A 17407-nucleotide genomic window follows, 5' to 3' on the forward strand; every position below is an offset into this window, starting at 1 on the left:
CTGCCCATCTGAAGCCCTCCCAGCTCTGCAGCAGAGCAGAGAGCACCTCAGGTAGGTACATCTGTTTGGATGGGAAGATCCTGGCAGGGTAGCAGTGCTCTGCTGAACTGCTCAGCCCTGCAGGGACTGTGACAGTGGGGCTGGTGGCAGCCGATGGCACTGCAGAGATGGCTCTGAGATCAGCCCGTGTCCCTTAGCAGCACCAGAGCTGCCAGCTCACAGACATCAATAATTCAGAAGGGAAGCAGCAGAACAACCATAGCTGTGCAACAAGTGACATCTGAATTGGCCAAGTTTATTTTATTTTCTCCAAGGAAAGAGCGCACAGTGTATGTGTTTTGTTTCTGGTTATTAGTGGCAAATGAATGCAGCTGTGCAGGGCTCACCTTTCCCTGAGGAGTGAGCTGCCAGTGCTGCCTGCTGTCAGCTCCAGGCAGCCGTGGGTTACCCTGAGAGGGAGGAAGAGGAGGAGAGGGAGGAAGAGGAGGAGGGAAACTGTAAGGATTGTGTTGTCTTCTGCAATGGGCTGCTGTGGGCTAGACACAGTGTAAAGACAAGATGGTACCAAGGAACCTTGCTGAAGGGTGCAGGAAAGGCTACCAGTGTGCTTGGAGGGTTGGTGCTGCAGCATCCAGCACCAGGGGCCAGACAGAGAAGACACCAAAGATATCCCAGATTGGACCAGGAGAGGTTTAGCTTGGGTACTGGGAAGATGCAGAGCCATGGTGGAGGCCATGCAGAGCGTGGTGGAGTCCTCATCCTGAGAGGTGTTCAGGAGATGCATGGCACTGGCACTGAGGGACATAAAGCCTTCAGAGGCATGGCAGACCCCAACCCATACCAGCCTCTATTCCCACAGCTGCTGGGGAGCTGCAACCAGGCAGGCACGAGCCTTATTTAGAAGGCAATGACACAACGTGGAATTAGTGTAACAGGAGTTGCAATACATATAGAAAAGTCTGAGCGGATGGAGTAATTAGCCAGAGCTTTCAGAGTGCTGGGTATCTCCATGGAGAGAGAATAATTACACGGCTTAATACAGCCAGGTAAAAATGGACCTGTTGATGTTCATGGGTTCTTTTTTTTTCTTGGTCCTAAACTCCACTTTCAGTGCGTTAGGCTATTTTTTATTAAACATGTAATTTACGAAATCATTTACTTAAATCACTGGAAAAGTTTCCCACTAAGCCCTTGGACACTATTTCAGACGCAGAATAGAGGCCAATGAGCAGCACAGCTCCATCCATCCTCTGGGATTGCTGGGGTTACTCAGCCTGGGAGAGAGACAGCTCCTGGGAGACCACACTGCAGCCTTAAAGGGAGCCTGTAAACAAGATGGAGATCGACTTCTTGCATGGTCTGATAGTGACAGGACAGAGATAAATGGTTTTCAACTAAAAGAGGGGAATTTGGGTTAGATGTTGGGAGGAAACTACTCAGATGGTGATGTGAGGTGAAGCCTTGAAAAGTGTCAAACCTGGGCCTGGAACATGTTTTGGGTTCTGGTGAGAACAGCTTGGGTTTTGTCAAGCAGTGACTGAAACTTGCTACTCCCCAAAGGCAGAAGCAGAAACCAGAAGAGGAGAGACGGCAGGAACGTATGAAAGAAGGGCCACTTACAGAAGTAGTCAAATGATGGGGGCTGACCAAGCTCACTCTTCCATCCTTAGGATGTAAAAAAGGGACAGCGTGCAGTGCTTGAATAAAAATACGCCAGGTTTGTGTTAAGACCCCACAGAGTGTAACGATCTAGGGATTCAACAGTGAGAGTCAACGCAGCAAGACGTGTCCTGCACAGGGCAGGGAGCCAGCAACCCCCAGCCACACCACTCGGGTGCAAAGAAGACAGGGACGGACAAGAAAAGTAGTCTTTTTATTTCAATGAATATTTCTTGGCATTAGGCAGATATTAAATAACACTGGAATGCACGAGACTATTAACATATCGACAGCAAGGGGAGAGGTGCAGCGAGGTGGAGGACAGCGGTGCGACTCACGTCACCTCAGGTCACTCGAAGCCACTTGATGCAGCGACCACCAGAACGCAGGACTCCACTGACAAATACAAAACGAGCATCTGCTCCTTCCGGCTTCTCCCGTTCGCGCGGTAACGCCGGAACAATCGGCAGTAAAAGATGAACACACGTTTGCATTCGGGGATTAAACAGAGTGAAATACCCACAAACTGCTAGTCATGCATTTCTTTTGGAACAGCAATTTGCTAATGCATAAATACCACAACGAAACAAAACAAAACAAAAAAAAGAAAACAAAAGAAAAGAACAATCATCTCCAAGATCGGAATAAATCACAGACAACTAGAAGAAACGAAGCTTGAGTCTATTTTATGCCTTAAATAGATGACCTAAATATTTAAAATTTTACTTCACCATATATATATAATTTATATATATATTAAAAGAAAGTAAAGACCATTAGATAAGTGCAAGCAATTTTCCTCAAAAAGAAAATTGGAACCATGCCCAGGAAAGCTGCTTTTTAGTTGTTGCTTTTTTTTGTTGTTTTGTTTTTGTTTTTACTGTTTTTTTGTTTGGTTTTTGTTTGTTTTTTTTTTTTAATTTGAACTTTCTACTCTGTTCAGTCCACACTTTTTCTCACGTAGTCACTTCTGAAGCAAAATAAGTTACCTGCCACCTGCTATGTTGGGCCCAAGACCTACCTAGCGTCCTCCCGGGACTGTGGGGCACCCCCTTCCCCGCAGCCAAAGTGAAGGGGGCACCCCAGCAGAGACTGAGCTCTTTGCATCTGCATGTAAACACCTTTCAGTTACCCTTACACGTGCAGAGTGAATCAAAACGTTACGGGAAAGCAGAAATGGAGCTGCCGGAGGAGAGCTGCACTGGTGTTAGTGAGGGGCGAGGGCTGTTTCACTCGGACACACACAATCTGGCAATGGTATCTTATCCACTAACTGTTGAGGAATGATTGAGAAGGCATCCATTTGCGAGCAAAGCTTGAAAGACAAGCCGAGATTCTCCTTGCACACTGTCCACACTCATCAGAATTGGCTCGCGCTGCTGGGGTCGCACTGTAACAACCGCACGATGGAGGGATCGCTCTTGGCACCTTTGATGAACTCCTCCAGGGACAGCTTGCCTTCAAAGGAGGAAATGTAAAACAGAAAATAAGTCATTCATCACTGCTGCTCTCTGCAGCTTAATAAAAGCCCTCTGTACACAAGCAACGCACGTATATCTCATCTATTGCAAATGCATCTAGGGGACTTTAGCGTGATGCACGGCAGCCAAATCCTGCTCAAGCTCTTAAGCCCGAATGCATCTTTCTTCTGCAAAACAATCCCACATAAAAACTGTCATTTCTTACTTAAAAAGGCTCTGCCAAAAAAACATCAACCCAATCATTCTAATGCCATCAGCAATTCGCACGGAGCTGGGCTACACAAATAATGCAAACATCAGGCTCAGTACCTGAAGATGAATGTGTGCTTTGATTACGATGCTCCTATTGCTGTGATGTTTTAACCCTGCAGTCCCAAATCTCTCTTTGCACAGCCAGGGGTGAACAGCACAGCCCTGCTGTCCCTGTGGCACTTCACCTCCCTCCCAGTCCTGCAGGGCTCTTCCACTGAGGCACGTCCCATTCAATGGAGAACACCCATTTCATGGCCCAAGGTGCTCATGGACATTGTGCTTCTGGCTGCTGCCCAGTGCCACCATCAGCCACAAGGCATGGACACACGGTGCTGGTGTCACCAGCTGGGAGCACAGGGGCCCCGCGGGATGCTCTCAGCCCATTGCGGGAACGAGGAAAGGTCCCCATCTGGGTGCAGGACCCAAGACAGGTGAAGCAACACAAGAGCTCAAGAAGGAATGGCACACTTCCATCCTAGCCTCAGTTTAACATCACAAAAAAAAAAAGCGTTTTATGAAGCTTCTGCTGGTCTGAAAATGAGCACTCGTGACTACTAGAAGTTTATCAATGCTTCCCTTTCCTTGCAATACTTACAAGCAAAGAGCAAAGGAGAAGCTACCAGCAACGGTCTTGCTGAAGTCAAGGGTTAAACACAGCAGGGCTGGGAACATGCCCTGGGGCTGTGGCAGCAGACACCAAAACCCAGCCATAAATGCTCTTAAATAAAAAATAGCCTTTCCAGACACAAAGCCACACTGCTATAGGTTTCCTCAACGCTGGAGCTAAACCCTCGCTCCCACCGAGCATCCCTCCCTTGGGCAGGAAGCAGGGGATCGCACCGTCATTGTTCGTGTCCATCTGTCTGAAGATCTTGTCTGTTCGCTTCTCTGGAGTGGATTCGTCTTCTGGCATTTTCATTACTGATGAAACCATTTTGTAGATTGCCTGCGTATTAAAAAATAAATAAAGAAATAAAGATATAGGAAAAACATGACCCAAGCTACAAAGCATCGGGATTGAGAAAAATAATTTAAGCCTGCAGCAATAAAAGGGCAGCTGACCCCAGCAGGCAGCTGCGGGACTTTATAAACCAAAGCAAAAAGGAATTTCTGACTGCAGCTTCTTTTTATTTTTCTTTCTCGTGCTCACTCGCACTTCAAAGAAGCGCCCACACTGCTGGGTCAGTTTAAGAAAAAATCAGAGTTGAGATTAATGCACAAAGGAGGGCTGAGCCAGGATACAGGAGTGAAGCACCAGTGCGAGAATCTGCCCTCTGCGAGGGGCTGAGGGAGGCTGCTGCTCATCCACATTCATTTTCAGACTTACAAGAAGGCGCATGAAGGTGGGACCTCTTCACCCAACTGAAACGCACCGGGGACACCAAGAGTGGTGCTGGTTCCCATGCACCTCAGCGAGGGGCCGAACCACAGGGTCACAGAGTGGTTGGGTGGGCAGGGACTTTTGAATCCCACTCCTTGCTCACGCAAGGACACCCAGAGCAGGAAGCCTGGCACCACGTCTTCATGATGGGACTCAGTAGGTCAGGCGGACAGTTGGACTCGACAGTCTTGAAACCCAGTAATTTGATGGTTCTACTCTAAGTCTGGGTGGCTGCTGAGTATCTCCCAAAGAGGAAGACTCCATCGCCTCTCTGGGCAACCAGCTGCAATGCTTGGCCATTCACACAGTGAGAAATGCTCCCTGATGTTCAGAGGCACCTCTCATGTTTCAGGATGTTGAGCTTCCCACCACCAGGGTGGATGCCACTGATCAGGGACCCAGCCTTTAGGGAATGAGAACACAATACGGTCTTCTAATTTTGAGCTCACACTGACTCATACTCAAAGTTTCAGATCCCACAGTATTGAATTTGAGGTCAATCAGGTGAGTCTAATTTGCATTTAGATCTTTCTGACCCCACCAAAACCCCACTGAGGAATCTCTAGGGAGAGCTGCAAGGCTTTGGCTGCAGCCTTGTCAAACAGAGCTGCATTCATCTCTTGGGACCTTTGTTCATTTGCACTCTGCATGGTCCCAAGCCACCCTTAGAGAGCATGCTGGATCCCAGCACCACACGAAACCTCCGTCCTCAAGTCTAGAAGTCACAGCAGTAAACATAAAACCAGAGGCAGTGTCTCACCTGCACAATTTCCAGCATTTCACCACGGCTGATGTACCCGTTGCCATCCAGGTCATACATGCTGAAGGCCCACTTGAGCTTCTGCTCGAGCTTGCCCCGCGAGGTGACGCTCAGCGCAATGATGAATTCCCTGAAGTCGATGGTCCCGTCGCCGTTGGTGTCGAAGGTGCGGAACACGTGCTCGGCGAACTTGGAGGCGTCGCCGTAAGGGAAAAAATTGGCGTAGATTTTTTTGAACTCCTCCACAGTCAAATGGCCCGTTGGGCAATCTTTTAGGAAGCCCTTGTACCACTCCTGCAGCTCATGGTCCGTGAATTCAGTGTTCTCACGCAGGTCCTGCAGCACCTCAGGGCGCAGCTTGCTATTCTGCTTCCCCATCGCTGCCCAGAGCCTGGCTCAGCTGCTGCCAATGAGAGAGCACCAGTGTTATCTCTGTGATTCACTATCACTCCCCTAGAACAGTTTGCAATGCTCAGGTCCGATTCTTGACCCGCACCCCTCCAGAATTGCTGATACGCTGCAATGATTGAGCAGGATCCTGTAGGGACAGCAATGGGAGTGAAGGAGCACAAACAGAGGGCAGTGAGGAGAGCTGGAGCTGTGAGTTTGCCATTCCTGGAGATGCTCAAGTCCGGGTTGGCGGGGCCTGGGCAGCCTGAGCTGGTGGGAGACAACCAGCCCACAGCAGGGGTTGGGTGGGTGGGCTGTGAGGCCCCATCCAACCCAACCACTTATTCTATAAGCTCGGTATTCCAACCATGGGAAAAAAAAGTCAGTGTGTCAATGCACCATAACCAAAGCAGTTACTGTGGAGCCAGGACTTGATCCCTTCCAACTCGGGATATTCTGTGATTCAGTTGGTGGGGCTTTTCCATAAGGCTTGCACAAAGTCAAGCCCAAGCTCCTGAGGCTGAACAACTGAGCCCAGCACAAGTGCTATCACTCTTCTTTGCATCCCTGTTACGCTTACGCAGAGCCAAAAGAGCAAGAACTGAGCAGCATGGCATGCAGACACCAACACTGCGAAATGTACCACGACTGAGCAATTCACAGAGGTAAACATCCCAGGTATGCGTAAGAACCTACAAAAATGTTGAAGGTCAGCAAAAAAATAAGGGGCTGTGCAGCAAGAGAGCTTTTCAACAGACAAATTTAACCTCACTTTATTTGCATTCCACTTATTTTGTGTGTTGCCTCAGCGATGTACAAAATCCACATCCTGCCCTGTGGCTGAACACTCAGCAACAGAACCCAGTTCAATGCAGCAAGCTCAGCTATCACTGGCATGTCTCTTTACCAAAAAAAGTTGTGTTTCAGCCACTGAACCCTACTTCTGCCCACTGCATGGCAGCTTTCTGCAGGTCCCTGCATGGCTCTGATTGCTGGAACCCAATGGTCAAAGGAGTTTTGAAAACACTTAGTGTCATTGCTCTGTTTTCCCTTACAAAGAGAGGTCCCTTGACAGCAGAGGCGACACGTTAGCTTCAGCTGTTGGGAGTCAATACTTCCAATAGCAGTTAAAATATACCCTGTTCTTTGGATGGATGCTCATTTAACCTCAGCCTCAGAAGCTTTATACCCCCATCATCTCTGCATTCCACAAATTACAGGTTATTTCAATGCTTCCTCCTCTTTCAGATCATTTTATGTCAGAAAAGTAATGTGCAGAGATCTAAACACAACCCTTTCTGCATATGAGCTTTCTGAAAGGCTTGATAATGTGCTCAAACCAGACATAACTCCGCCGTTGTACCCAGTTTGTGAAACAACAGATGTTAGCATTACGTTATTAAAGCACATCTCAAATCCACCTTTGCTGTGCATTGCGTTTGAGGTAGTTCTTCCAGAACACGATGCCTAAACACCTCATTAATCATGGCAGGAGCCTCCCTGGTGCTGGCACCCCTCTGATATTTCACTCAATTGCTTTCAGCAGATCACTTGTGGGCTGATCTAGCTGGGAGAGCACTCAGAGGATGGCTGCTAATGGAAATTGCAGGGAAGTGGCTCAGGATGCTCAGGTCAGTGCTGTGATGAGGGCTGTGGGTAGTTGGGGTGTCTGCATGTTGTTGTTCTTCTAAAGAGTCTGTGCTATCCGAATCCCTTGCCACAGGGCCAGCTGTGCATGCTCACACAGCAGGAGAGGCTGCTACTCATGCCACAACCAGGCTGGCTTTTTCACTGCCATCTCTTTGACCCGAGCTCCTGAAGGGAGGCTCTCAAGGCATCAGTTAAGGCTGAAAGAGGAATGGCTCCTTAGAGAGGCACTTCCTTGTGCAAAATTCCTTCGGTATGGATACAGCATTAACAAAAGGTGGAAGGACCTGAAATGCCTGAGTGTGGGACAGTGGAAGACTTTTTACTAAAAGAGCTGAAGCATCCGATCTGTCACTGATGCCTTGGGGTGCAGAAGAGAAGACAAAAGGGTGAGTCCGCAGGGATGCTGAGAGCATCTTGTTAAGAGAGGCTCTGCTTGGAAATGTTATTTTACAGCAATGGTGGCAAAGACTGGCACAGGCTCCAGAGAGGCTGTGGGGTCTCCTCCTTGGATCTGCCCCAGATCCTCCTTGGTCTCCCCCAAGATCTGGCCGTGATGCTGGGCACCTTGCTCTGGGTGTCCCTGCCCTGCTATGGGATGTCAGATAAGATGATCTCCAGAGGTCCTCACCAACCTCAACCATACTGTGCCTGTATCACAGCATCTGCATCCTATTCCCTACACCCAGGCGGCCATGGAGATGTGCTCCAAAGGGCAATTCAGCAACTGCCATACCTCAAAAACCCAGCTAGCCCTGAGGTTGGCTTTTATTGCAGCTCATCCCTTGTATGAAAATACAGAAATAAGGGGCAGGCAGCCCAAATAAAAGCTTGGGTCCCTTCTGCCACGAAAGGTCACATGGCAGATAGTGCTGCAAACCAGGACTGTAAAGATGGTCCATAACAAGAGTGCTTTGCTGGGAGGTGGACATTAGTCTGACCTGGGCTGCAAGAAGAAATGTCTAATTGCTCAAGCCTAGGACAGATAATTAACTCTGCAGTGAAGAGAAGATTCTCATCCACAGTTTAATAGCGGTATTCCTCAGCAACAAACACTGCACCAGAGAGGCTACAGGATACACAAGTGCCCTGTTATAGGTATTGGGTCTGTGTGAACCCCTACGGACATGGCAGCATCCCCATCCTCAAAAGTGACACATTGTGATGAAGTTAACAGCAACAAGGAGTTTCTCCCTGTGTCTGAATTAATAATAGAACCAGTTGGACAAACTCAGTCCTAATGCTAAGTATCCCCCACAGCCTTCAGAGCAGGGATGCAAGCCCTGGCTGCAGAAGGAGCTACAGGTTCTTCCACACAGAGATGGAGCAAAGTGAAACCCAGCAACTCCAGAGCAAACAATGCAAAATAAATAAATGGGCTCTTCTTCATGCTCAAGGATTAGCCACACTTTGATTTCAAACTGCTTGCCTGAAACTTGCTATCAAGTTGGGGAGCTGGACTAGAAAAGTCCCTTCCAACTCTAGGGATTCTATGATTTTATGATTCCAAGATAAACTTCCTTCAAGAGCTTACTAAAAAACCGGTTGGAAGGAAGTGAATCTCACCTGCATCAGCCACAATTTCCATTGCAGAACCCTGGGAATCATTTCAGTGCATGCACTGAGCACCACGCAGAAAGGTGCAGTGATGTCCCCAGGGAAAGTTGCACCATAAACGTGCACTCGGGCACCAGTAAAGTGCCATAAAAATCCCAAGTCCATATATGGGAATGACCAACAGGTGTAGCTGAGCACCCATCCCCAGCTCTCCTAAGAAAGGCAGAATTATATAGCTCCACTCCTGCTCCCCCAGGATGGTACACTAATTTCATGGAGCCAAACACAATGGCTGAAACCTTAGAAATTCACTTACAGGGCTCTGGATTCCTCCTATTTGCCACTTTCCTCAGGGCTGCATTTCTGATTAACTTGGGAAATGAATTAGTCTGTGGGCACTGAGCACTGATGCACAGAGCTGAGAGCCATTCGGGGTGCAAGCTGCTTGCCTGCATCCTGCAGTTTGGCTGTGGGGCTTCCCTGGCCCCACTGCCAACCATCCCAACCCACCCTGAATACACCAATTGCTGCAAATGAGGAAAATAGGGCTGTGCAGATCTACACAAGGGCCAGAAAATCTGACAGCTCCTCAGAGCTCTCCATAACGTTTTCCAAAACAGAGAGGAGAGCTTATTACTGTAAAGGGCAAATATTCCCAATGCAATAAGAAAAGCATAGAAATATTTTGAGCGAATTAGGAAATTAGGTTAATTTGGGTGGGAGCAGATCAGGCAGGGATGCAGCCTGTCATTTGAGACAGGAAAAGCAAACCATAAGGGGATGTTACTGATCTCCTCCCTTTGCCCTTTTCTTATTTTTTTAATGAAAACGAGGGAGAAGCAGGCAGCCTCGCTCCGTCACTGGATGCTGTGCAGTGTTGGCAAGGCTTAAAAAAAATATATATTTGGTTTGTTTACACAGTAGCACACAGCAAGGAAAACATGTCAGCACAATGTCTCTGTTGTACAAGGTCTTTTTCCCGAGCAGGTTGCGTTTGCACGAGGAAAAGCCCACGTCATGTTAATTCAAAGTACTGTTGTGATATGCTATTTCAAATAATCTTCTGTGAGTGCAGACTTGCAGAGTGGGACTGGGAAACCACACAAACACTGCGCGGTTCCCAAAGGTCAGAGGCAAGGAAAGGACAGAAAGCAGCACAGGTTCAGCCTGGAGAAGAGGAGGCTCTGGGGAGACCTCATCGTGGCCTTCCAGCATCTAAAGGGAACTTAGAAGCAGGAGGGAGACTGACGTGTTCTGACAGTGACAGGACTAGGGGGAATGGTTTTTGGCTAAAGGAGTGGAAATTTAGGTTAGACGTCAGGAATAAGTTCTTTGCTCAAAGGGTTGTGAGGCCCTGGCACAGCTGCCCAGAGAGCTGTGGTGCCCCATCCCCACAGGCGCCCAAGGCCGGGCTGTTGGGCCCTGGGCAGGTGGGGGGCAGCCAGCCCACGGCAGGGATTGGGTGGGTGGGCTGTGAGGTCCCTTCCAACCCAACCATTCTGTGATTCTATGATTAAGTTTTATCAGATCTGAGATTTCAGGAACCAAGCAGTGCCCTGCTACAGTCACATGGAGCCAACAGATCGGTCCCCTTCTGGTGTGCTCAGCCACCATCACAAAGTCCCTAAAGCATTATAAAATGTTCAATGGCCTATTGACTTCTTAAAAGTCATGTTTGCTTGCATTAAAGCATATACATGTACTGATTTGAGCAACAAATGCCATCTTCACACTTTTTACATATCAGTCTCCTCTGCAGAATAATCACAGCCTTGGGGAAAAGGAAACTGAATCAAATTCCTTCTTCTGGATCACAAGAATTACTAAAATGTGACAGCATCAAGAACCAACTGCACCTCAGCAAAGACCACAGCAGCAACACCATTCACATGGGGAAGATGAAGTGTTTGGGGACACTGACACAGAAGAGACAGTGACAACTGATAAGCAGCCCTCTGAGGCTGGTCTGTGAGATCGTTATCATTGCTAATAATGTCTAAGTGGAAAAAAAGAAGAGATCTGGCATCATCCCTTTTCCCGCTGCAGGTATGGCACTGAGACTGGGGGCTTTGAGGAACCAGGGGAACCCAGGGCATCTACCTGGGCTGTCTTTGGCAGGGAGGAGGGCTGGGATGGTTTTCAAAGTGTGCTGAGAAACTGAGGGGGAAAAGGAAGCCTTACTTAACAGAGGTGTGCTTCGCAAGAAGGTGATAACAAATGTGGGTTTGGAAGTACGCCAACCATCTACCTCGAACAAAAATTGGACTGGCATTTGTTTAGATGCTTAATGAGCCACCAAGGGAAAAAGAAAAGAGAAAGATCGCTTGCCGCTAACATTTTCATTGATCAAATACACTTGTTATTGCTAACAGTGTCTATTGCTACTCAATTTTTTGCTGCTGACATCTCAAACCTAACAGAACCACATCCCTTTATGTTATTCACCTAGATTTTTAAACATACCTTCTCTGCAGCACCACTTGTTTTATGTATCACCATTTTAATAAAGGACAGGAGTTACCAGTTAATTCACTTGCAAAAATAGATTTCACCACAAACCAAATTCTTCTCAAAACACCATTTCCTTTCCCCTTTGGTGCAACTACTAGTGATAGTAATCTAACTGCTTCACACCTTTATTTTCCTGTTTGCTGAATGGAAAAAAAAAAAGCCTAAGTTAAAGACTTACTAGCAAAAAGAGTGTTTAACACTATTTTTTCTGTCTGCACAGGTGTAGAAAACCCTGTACAACAACAGCTCTGTAAAATAACTGCGTAAGAAGAGCATCCCACCAATACGGTGGTGCTGGAAACCAGCCCCAGCTCCGCACTGGAGGAAGGCACTGCTCAGTCTTTGTGCAGGTGGCTGTGCTAATGTCAGACTTTATTTCTTATAAGCAAGCAGCAAAAAGAGATTACTATTTCTTACAGGGAAGCCACCTACCCATTACCCAGCTTGGAGGAAAAGGCAGTGCCATGCTGGGAGCTACATGCACAGGTTGGGGTCAGCACAACCTTCATGCCTTGAGGCCACAGCATCAGCACCTTGTGCTGGCTCCAGATTGCAGGGGACAGCTGCAGACACATCCAGGCGTGCGATGACATTTTTAGGGGGACAAAGAGCAGCTGTGGGACAATCTATTCCCTCCTGTGGCATTTCTGTGTGGCACTCAATACTCAAACACAAATCACCTCAGGAGCAAATCGTGCCAGCCCCAGCCCAGACATCACTTTTCTCATTAACCTCCACCCTGGGGCTCTATCTCAGCAATACCCGCACCAAATGTGCTTTCCTGAACGCTGCAGGGATGGCTGCCTGGAGCTGCATCTGTCAGCAGGCTGCGTAAGACAGCAAGTGGAAAATCAAATCTAACTGAATTTATTTCTAAGCGATGCCAGTGGTGGCCAAATGGGTGTCTATTTTCCTCCCTAAATGGGTACGGTGACAGGAAGGAGATGAGCTGGGTTTGAGGCAGGAAGCCCCCAACAGGCATGAAATGAGGAGAGCTGACCCCTTGAGACCGTGCGTGGGGCAGAGCCTGGCCCTGTCATCTCAGTGCTGCATCGCTGAAGGTCTCAGCTGGAAAAACAGGAAATTGGAGTCTTCTCTGAATGGTTATATGGATGGTGGACATTCCTGGGGGGAGAAAAATAACTTGCTCCTGACACTACCTTATGAACTCAATTTAAGACAGCGTAATCCTTATGCACTTTGTTTTAGTGAAGAAAAAAGAACATAACCAGTGAGGCTTTACCACACCAGGCCATGGACAGACACAGTATTCTGGGTTCAACTGTGCTGAGGTCCTGCCCTCAGCTGTCTTCTGAAGGTTCAGGCACTGCCCTCATCTGCTCTTCTTTCTTTCCTTTATCATTCTAGTCACTGAAGAAACTCCACGCTGCACCTGCTACCAACCACTGGGCAGCTCCACTTCTAACAGGGCAACAGAAAATCCTGCAAAACTCAACATTTTACCAATTTCTGCATCTTTCACAAGTGAAAATCCATGCTAGCTACCAGGCTCACTTTTCTTTTTTTTTAATACGCCTTTCCCCAAAGATGGGGAAATCTGGAAATCTGCAGCGTTTTTTATGCATGGAGAGAAGGTATCCTGTGTGAAAAGCCACGTCAACAAGACCTTTCTGTAAGTGGTCCATTTGTTCAACATCATGGCAATGATTTATCATTTTAGAAACAGGAAAAAAGTGTTTAAAGGACATGGTAGTGGTTGAAAGGAGGGGAACACTGATGGAGGACAAGGTGCTAAGTGAAAGGTTCTGGTGTGCTCTCCCAGCATGTACAGACATTACCTTTCAGCACTCACGAAGGAGGCAGCTTCCCTTAGCCTTGGAGCCCATGAAGCACACTTTGTTTGTAGGTCATTCATTAAAAAGGGAACATACAACCTCCATGGCCAGGGGAGCCAGCTTCAAAGCTGCTGGAAATAGTTGGTGCCACATGAGAATAGGCAATGCCTTAGAAGTATTTCAGGCGCTCACATTCTTGTGAATATTTTATTTCAGCTTCTTGACTTTCTATCGCAATGAAGACAGAGCACTGTCGAGTTTGTCAAGTTCACCCGGAGACCTCCCTGTCCCCCACACATTCACAGCTACAGAAAGCAGCAGCAAGCATCCATGGTACACCCAAAGGAATGACAGCCCCTGTACTTCCCCTCTGCAACACCCATATCTCCAATTGCACAAGGAGCGGTGAGGCAAGGGCAGACGGACGACTTTCCTTCTGATCCTCCAGCCCATGTCCCCACTCTTGGGCACTTTGGTGCAGCAGTACTCTGTTCTGGAAAAGGAAAGGAGACCCAGCTAAGGATGACCCTGCCAAACAATAGCACACTGCCCCGGGCTTTGGAGTGGCTCCAAGCAGGGTGGGGACTGCAAGGAAGCAGACAAAAGCGTCTGCAGTTTGGACAGAGATCAACGTGGAGGAAGTGCTTCCTACATCCTACAGCCCTCAGCTTTAAATAGCATTGCTCCAGAGCACTGCTGAACACCAAAAGGGTTGCCAATGAAACAAATGGCAGGGCCCCAGCTCTGCCTCAGAGCTATCCAAAAGGCCCACAGTGTGGTGCTGGGAACCCTGCTCTGTGTGTCCCTGCTGGAGCAAGGATGGATCCAGAGGTCCCTGTCAACCTCAGCCCCTCTGTGACCATGCGATTTACCCATTTTTAATGCATGCATTCAGTTGTTTTGTTTCTCGCCTGTCCTATTCTCTACCCTGAGCATCAGCCCTTGGGAAGGAAGCTTTGCTTGTTGTTTTCCAGCCACACTCAGTGTACTGAAAGAGCACATGCTGCCTGTTAGCCCAATAGAGGAAAATTTGTCCTGCTCCTAAGTTGTTTAAACTGACATCTCAGGCACTCACAGTGGGCTAGATGATTTAATAATGGAAAACGAGGGAGACTGGGAAGGAAACCACAGGTTTGGAGAACAGCAGGCTAGACACAGTAAGATGCAATGTGGGGAAAATATATTCCAAATTATACTTGAGAAACAAAACCAAAGACATAGGCAGGTCAGAAAGAGCAGAGCTGTGCACACATGCTCTCTGGTAAGAAATGGCATTACTTTGAAATGGTATTGAACAAACAAACTTTAGCTTCCTGGAGGAAAAAATTAGTTCATGAATGGCTCTGCACAAAGCAATTACCCACTGGCTTGGAACAGACATCCGTGGTTTCAACCAGCTGAGATAGCCATCGAAACTTCACTTGTTCCAAAACTGCAAGAGATTAAGTGATCAGCTCCTCCCTGCTTTTACAAGGGAGTGAAGGAGCCCAAACTATTTGTCACAGCAATTATCTGCCAGGTTCTGGGTTCACTGGACAACAAAATGTGCTCGGTAAATGTGCAGTTGTTATAAAGCTGCGAGCTTATCTCTAGTAATTCATATTAAGGCAATACTGCGAGCACTCGGCTGAGAAGCAGCTGTGTTATGCTGAACTCAGACAAAGCACAACAAGGAACAGCTCATGGCAACACCAAATTAATGGCTGGGGCGAGGGGCATGGAGGTGCCCGAGTACTAATGGCTTCCATGCAGAGCTATGCATGATCCAAACCTGCACTGCAATACAGTGTTTTAATAGTCCTAGGACTATTAAAAGGATGAGCTGCGCCTACTACAAATGCCATAACACCGAGGAGCTCAGAGAGCATCACTCCCACACCACTGTCCCCTCCCCAGACAGGTGTTTTCCTTTCTCTGTGCCACTGGCCACCAGGACCACCTGCACCATCTTGGACGAAGCCTTGCCCCTGCTTGTACAGTGACGCTGCATTCCCTTATGTGTGCTGGGCACCCATCCAAGAAGGGGATTTGTCTTTTCCAGGGCTGCTTCAGGTCAATCTGTGTTTGGCTGTACCATGGCTGCTCCCTGTGCTCCCTGTGGAGCATCCTCTCCACTCCTTACAGACAAGGGTTCATTAACCAAGTGGCACAGAGCTCCCCTGAATCCTGTGCCATTTCTCTGACCTCCATCCCAGGGTTGATCAGCTGTTGAAACCACATCCTGACTTTCTTTTACATTAATGACAAATGGCAACTCTGTGGCATCAGATATTTGGTCCTACACTCCCAGATGCATCTACACCAGTGAGGTCCAATGGAAGAGATGAGAAGCTCAGTGGAAAAACAAAGAAAGAAATGTTCCAGCTTGCTTCTGGAAGGGCTCCACCAGCACAGCCACCTCCACTGCAGGGCACACAGGGAGTTGCCAGCCTCTGCTCCAAGTGATCAGGGACACGTCTGCCAGCCATCCCATGCAGGCAGGCAATAGTAGGGCATTTGTTTCATAAAACAAACACCCACTCAGGCTTGAACAAAAGCAAACAAACAAACCTAACCACAGCCTTAACGATGGGAGACCACAATCGCTGTTTGCTGTTGAATTGAATACGTGTACTGGAAAACATTTTCAGCAAGTGCAGCTTCTCACATCCACATATTTGTGCTTTATACATCATCCAGCTGTTGCTTCAGTTTTTCCTTCTGAAGGGAGAATGAGATCTGGCCCAGCAGAGGACAGCTGTAACAGGCTGAGAGGCCATTAGACAGTTCACTCAGAAAATAAAAACGGCCCTTTACCAGAGCAGCAAAAGAGACAAAGGTTGCTGGAAATATAACGCCGGGTGCTGCTAGCAGGCTGCTCTGTGACCAAAGCTGCTGCCACAGCTCAGCAAGTACACACGCATGCAGCTTGCACTCAGCAAGAGAGCAGACAGCCAAAATGTGCCCTCTGCTGCTTCTCCCCATGGCTACGATGTGGTGGCACAGGCATACACCCTCCCTTAGACAAAAGCAACCGCACTTCACACCCTCTGCAGGAGTACCCTCGGGTCCAATTGTTCACTAAAAATCCAGCAGCACCACCCCTGTGTGGGCACCGTGCTTTGGCCAGGAGCAGCCAACACAGCAGCTCAGCTTCGGAGGTGGAGCCTTCTGAAGCAAGCTTCCAAAACCCACACGTTTGGGCACGCTGCTTTGTAAAAGGTGTACACAGAAATAGCCTGCGGTGCATGAGGTGCTGAGCACCTGCTGCCATCATTTGGATGGAGGCCCCCTCCAAATCCATACTGGCAGGCACAGGGAAGGAGTCGGGAGTGAAGAGAAGTGACCTGATCAATGGCAACATGTAGCACAGCTGAATGCAGTACCTGCTTCCCTCGCTTCAAGAGGCTGTGGACTGCTTTCCTACCATTGCCCCTCAGCTCATAACATATCATTACACTCGCCCCAACTAACAATATTAGATGGGCATGCACTAAACTTGAAGAACACTTATTCCTCTCCAGATACTGGAATTCTGCTTACCTTCATCAAGCAGCTGTGCCAAAACCAAGCACAGTATTAATAGCAACTACAAATCATCACAGCCTTAGGCAACCAGCAAGTACAGACTTTTTGGCACCTGATCTCACAGGAATGAGATAAAGCACAACACAGCAGCTCACAGGGAGGGCTGGTGGCATGGGAATGTACCGCGGTCCCTAGATATGGGACTGAAGCAGGTTGACAGACTGCCCGGAGAGCTGTGGTGCCCCATCCCTGCAGGTGTTCAAGGCCAGGTTGCGTGGGCCCTGGGCAGCCTGAGATGCTGGGGGACACCCAGCCCATGGCAGGGGCTGGGAGCTCAGTGATCATTAAGGTCCCCTCCAACTGAAGCCATTCTATGTCAGGGCAAAGCTGGAGCATAGCGTCTAGAAACTCCACTTCCGCACTTTATTTAGTTTTATTTAACAAATGCAAAGCATAAGTGCCAAAT

General features: G+C 48.2%; 2 protein-coding genes across 3 annotated transcripts in view; one reads left to right on the top strand and one right to left on the bottom strand.

Annotated features, from left to right (window-relative positions):
- NOL10 (nucleolar protein 10) overlaps nucleotides 1-17407 on the top strand; it is a 450419-nt gene that overhangs the window by 130361 nt on the left and 302651 nt on the right. The gene's annotated exons all lie outside the window — the stretch shown is intronic.
- HPCAL1 (hippocalcin like 1) overlaps nucleotides 2136-17407 on the bottom strand; it is a 51092-nt gene continuing 35820 nt past the window's right edge. Inside the window, exons 3-5 of one of the 2 annotated variants that reach the window (XM_065730705.1) lie at nucleotides 5534-5933; nucleotides 4233-4338; nucleotides 2136-3117 (exon numbers count right to left, since the gene is read on the bottom strand). In XM_065730705.1, coding sequence (XP_065586777.1) covers nucleotides 3020-3117; nucleotides 4233-4338; nucleotides 5534-5911 — 582 coding nt within the window. In that variant the 5' untranslated portion in view covers nucleotides 5912-5933 and the 3' untranslated portion in view covers nucleotides 2136-3019. Of the gene's footprint in view, nucleotides 3118-4232; nucleotides 4339-5533; nucleotides 5937-17407 lie in introns of both variants that reach the window. The other variant, XM_065730704.1, reaches the window with a different exon arrangement.

Source organism: Cyrtonyx montezumae, unplaced genomic scaffold (assembly GCF_038088225.1).
Source record: "Cyrtonyx montezumae isolate F1298 unplaced genomic scaffold, pur_monq_1.0 scaffold_13, whole genome shotgun sequence".
Classification (NCBI taxonomy): Eukaryota; Metazoa; Chordata; class Aves; order Galliformes; family Odontophoridae; genus Cyrtonyx; species Cyrtonyx montezumae.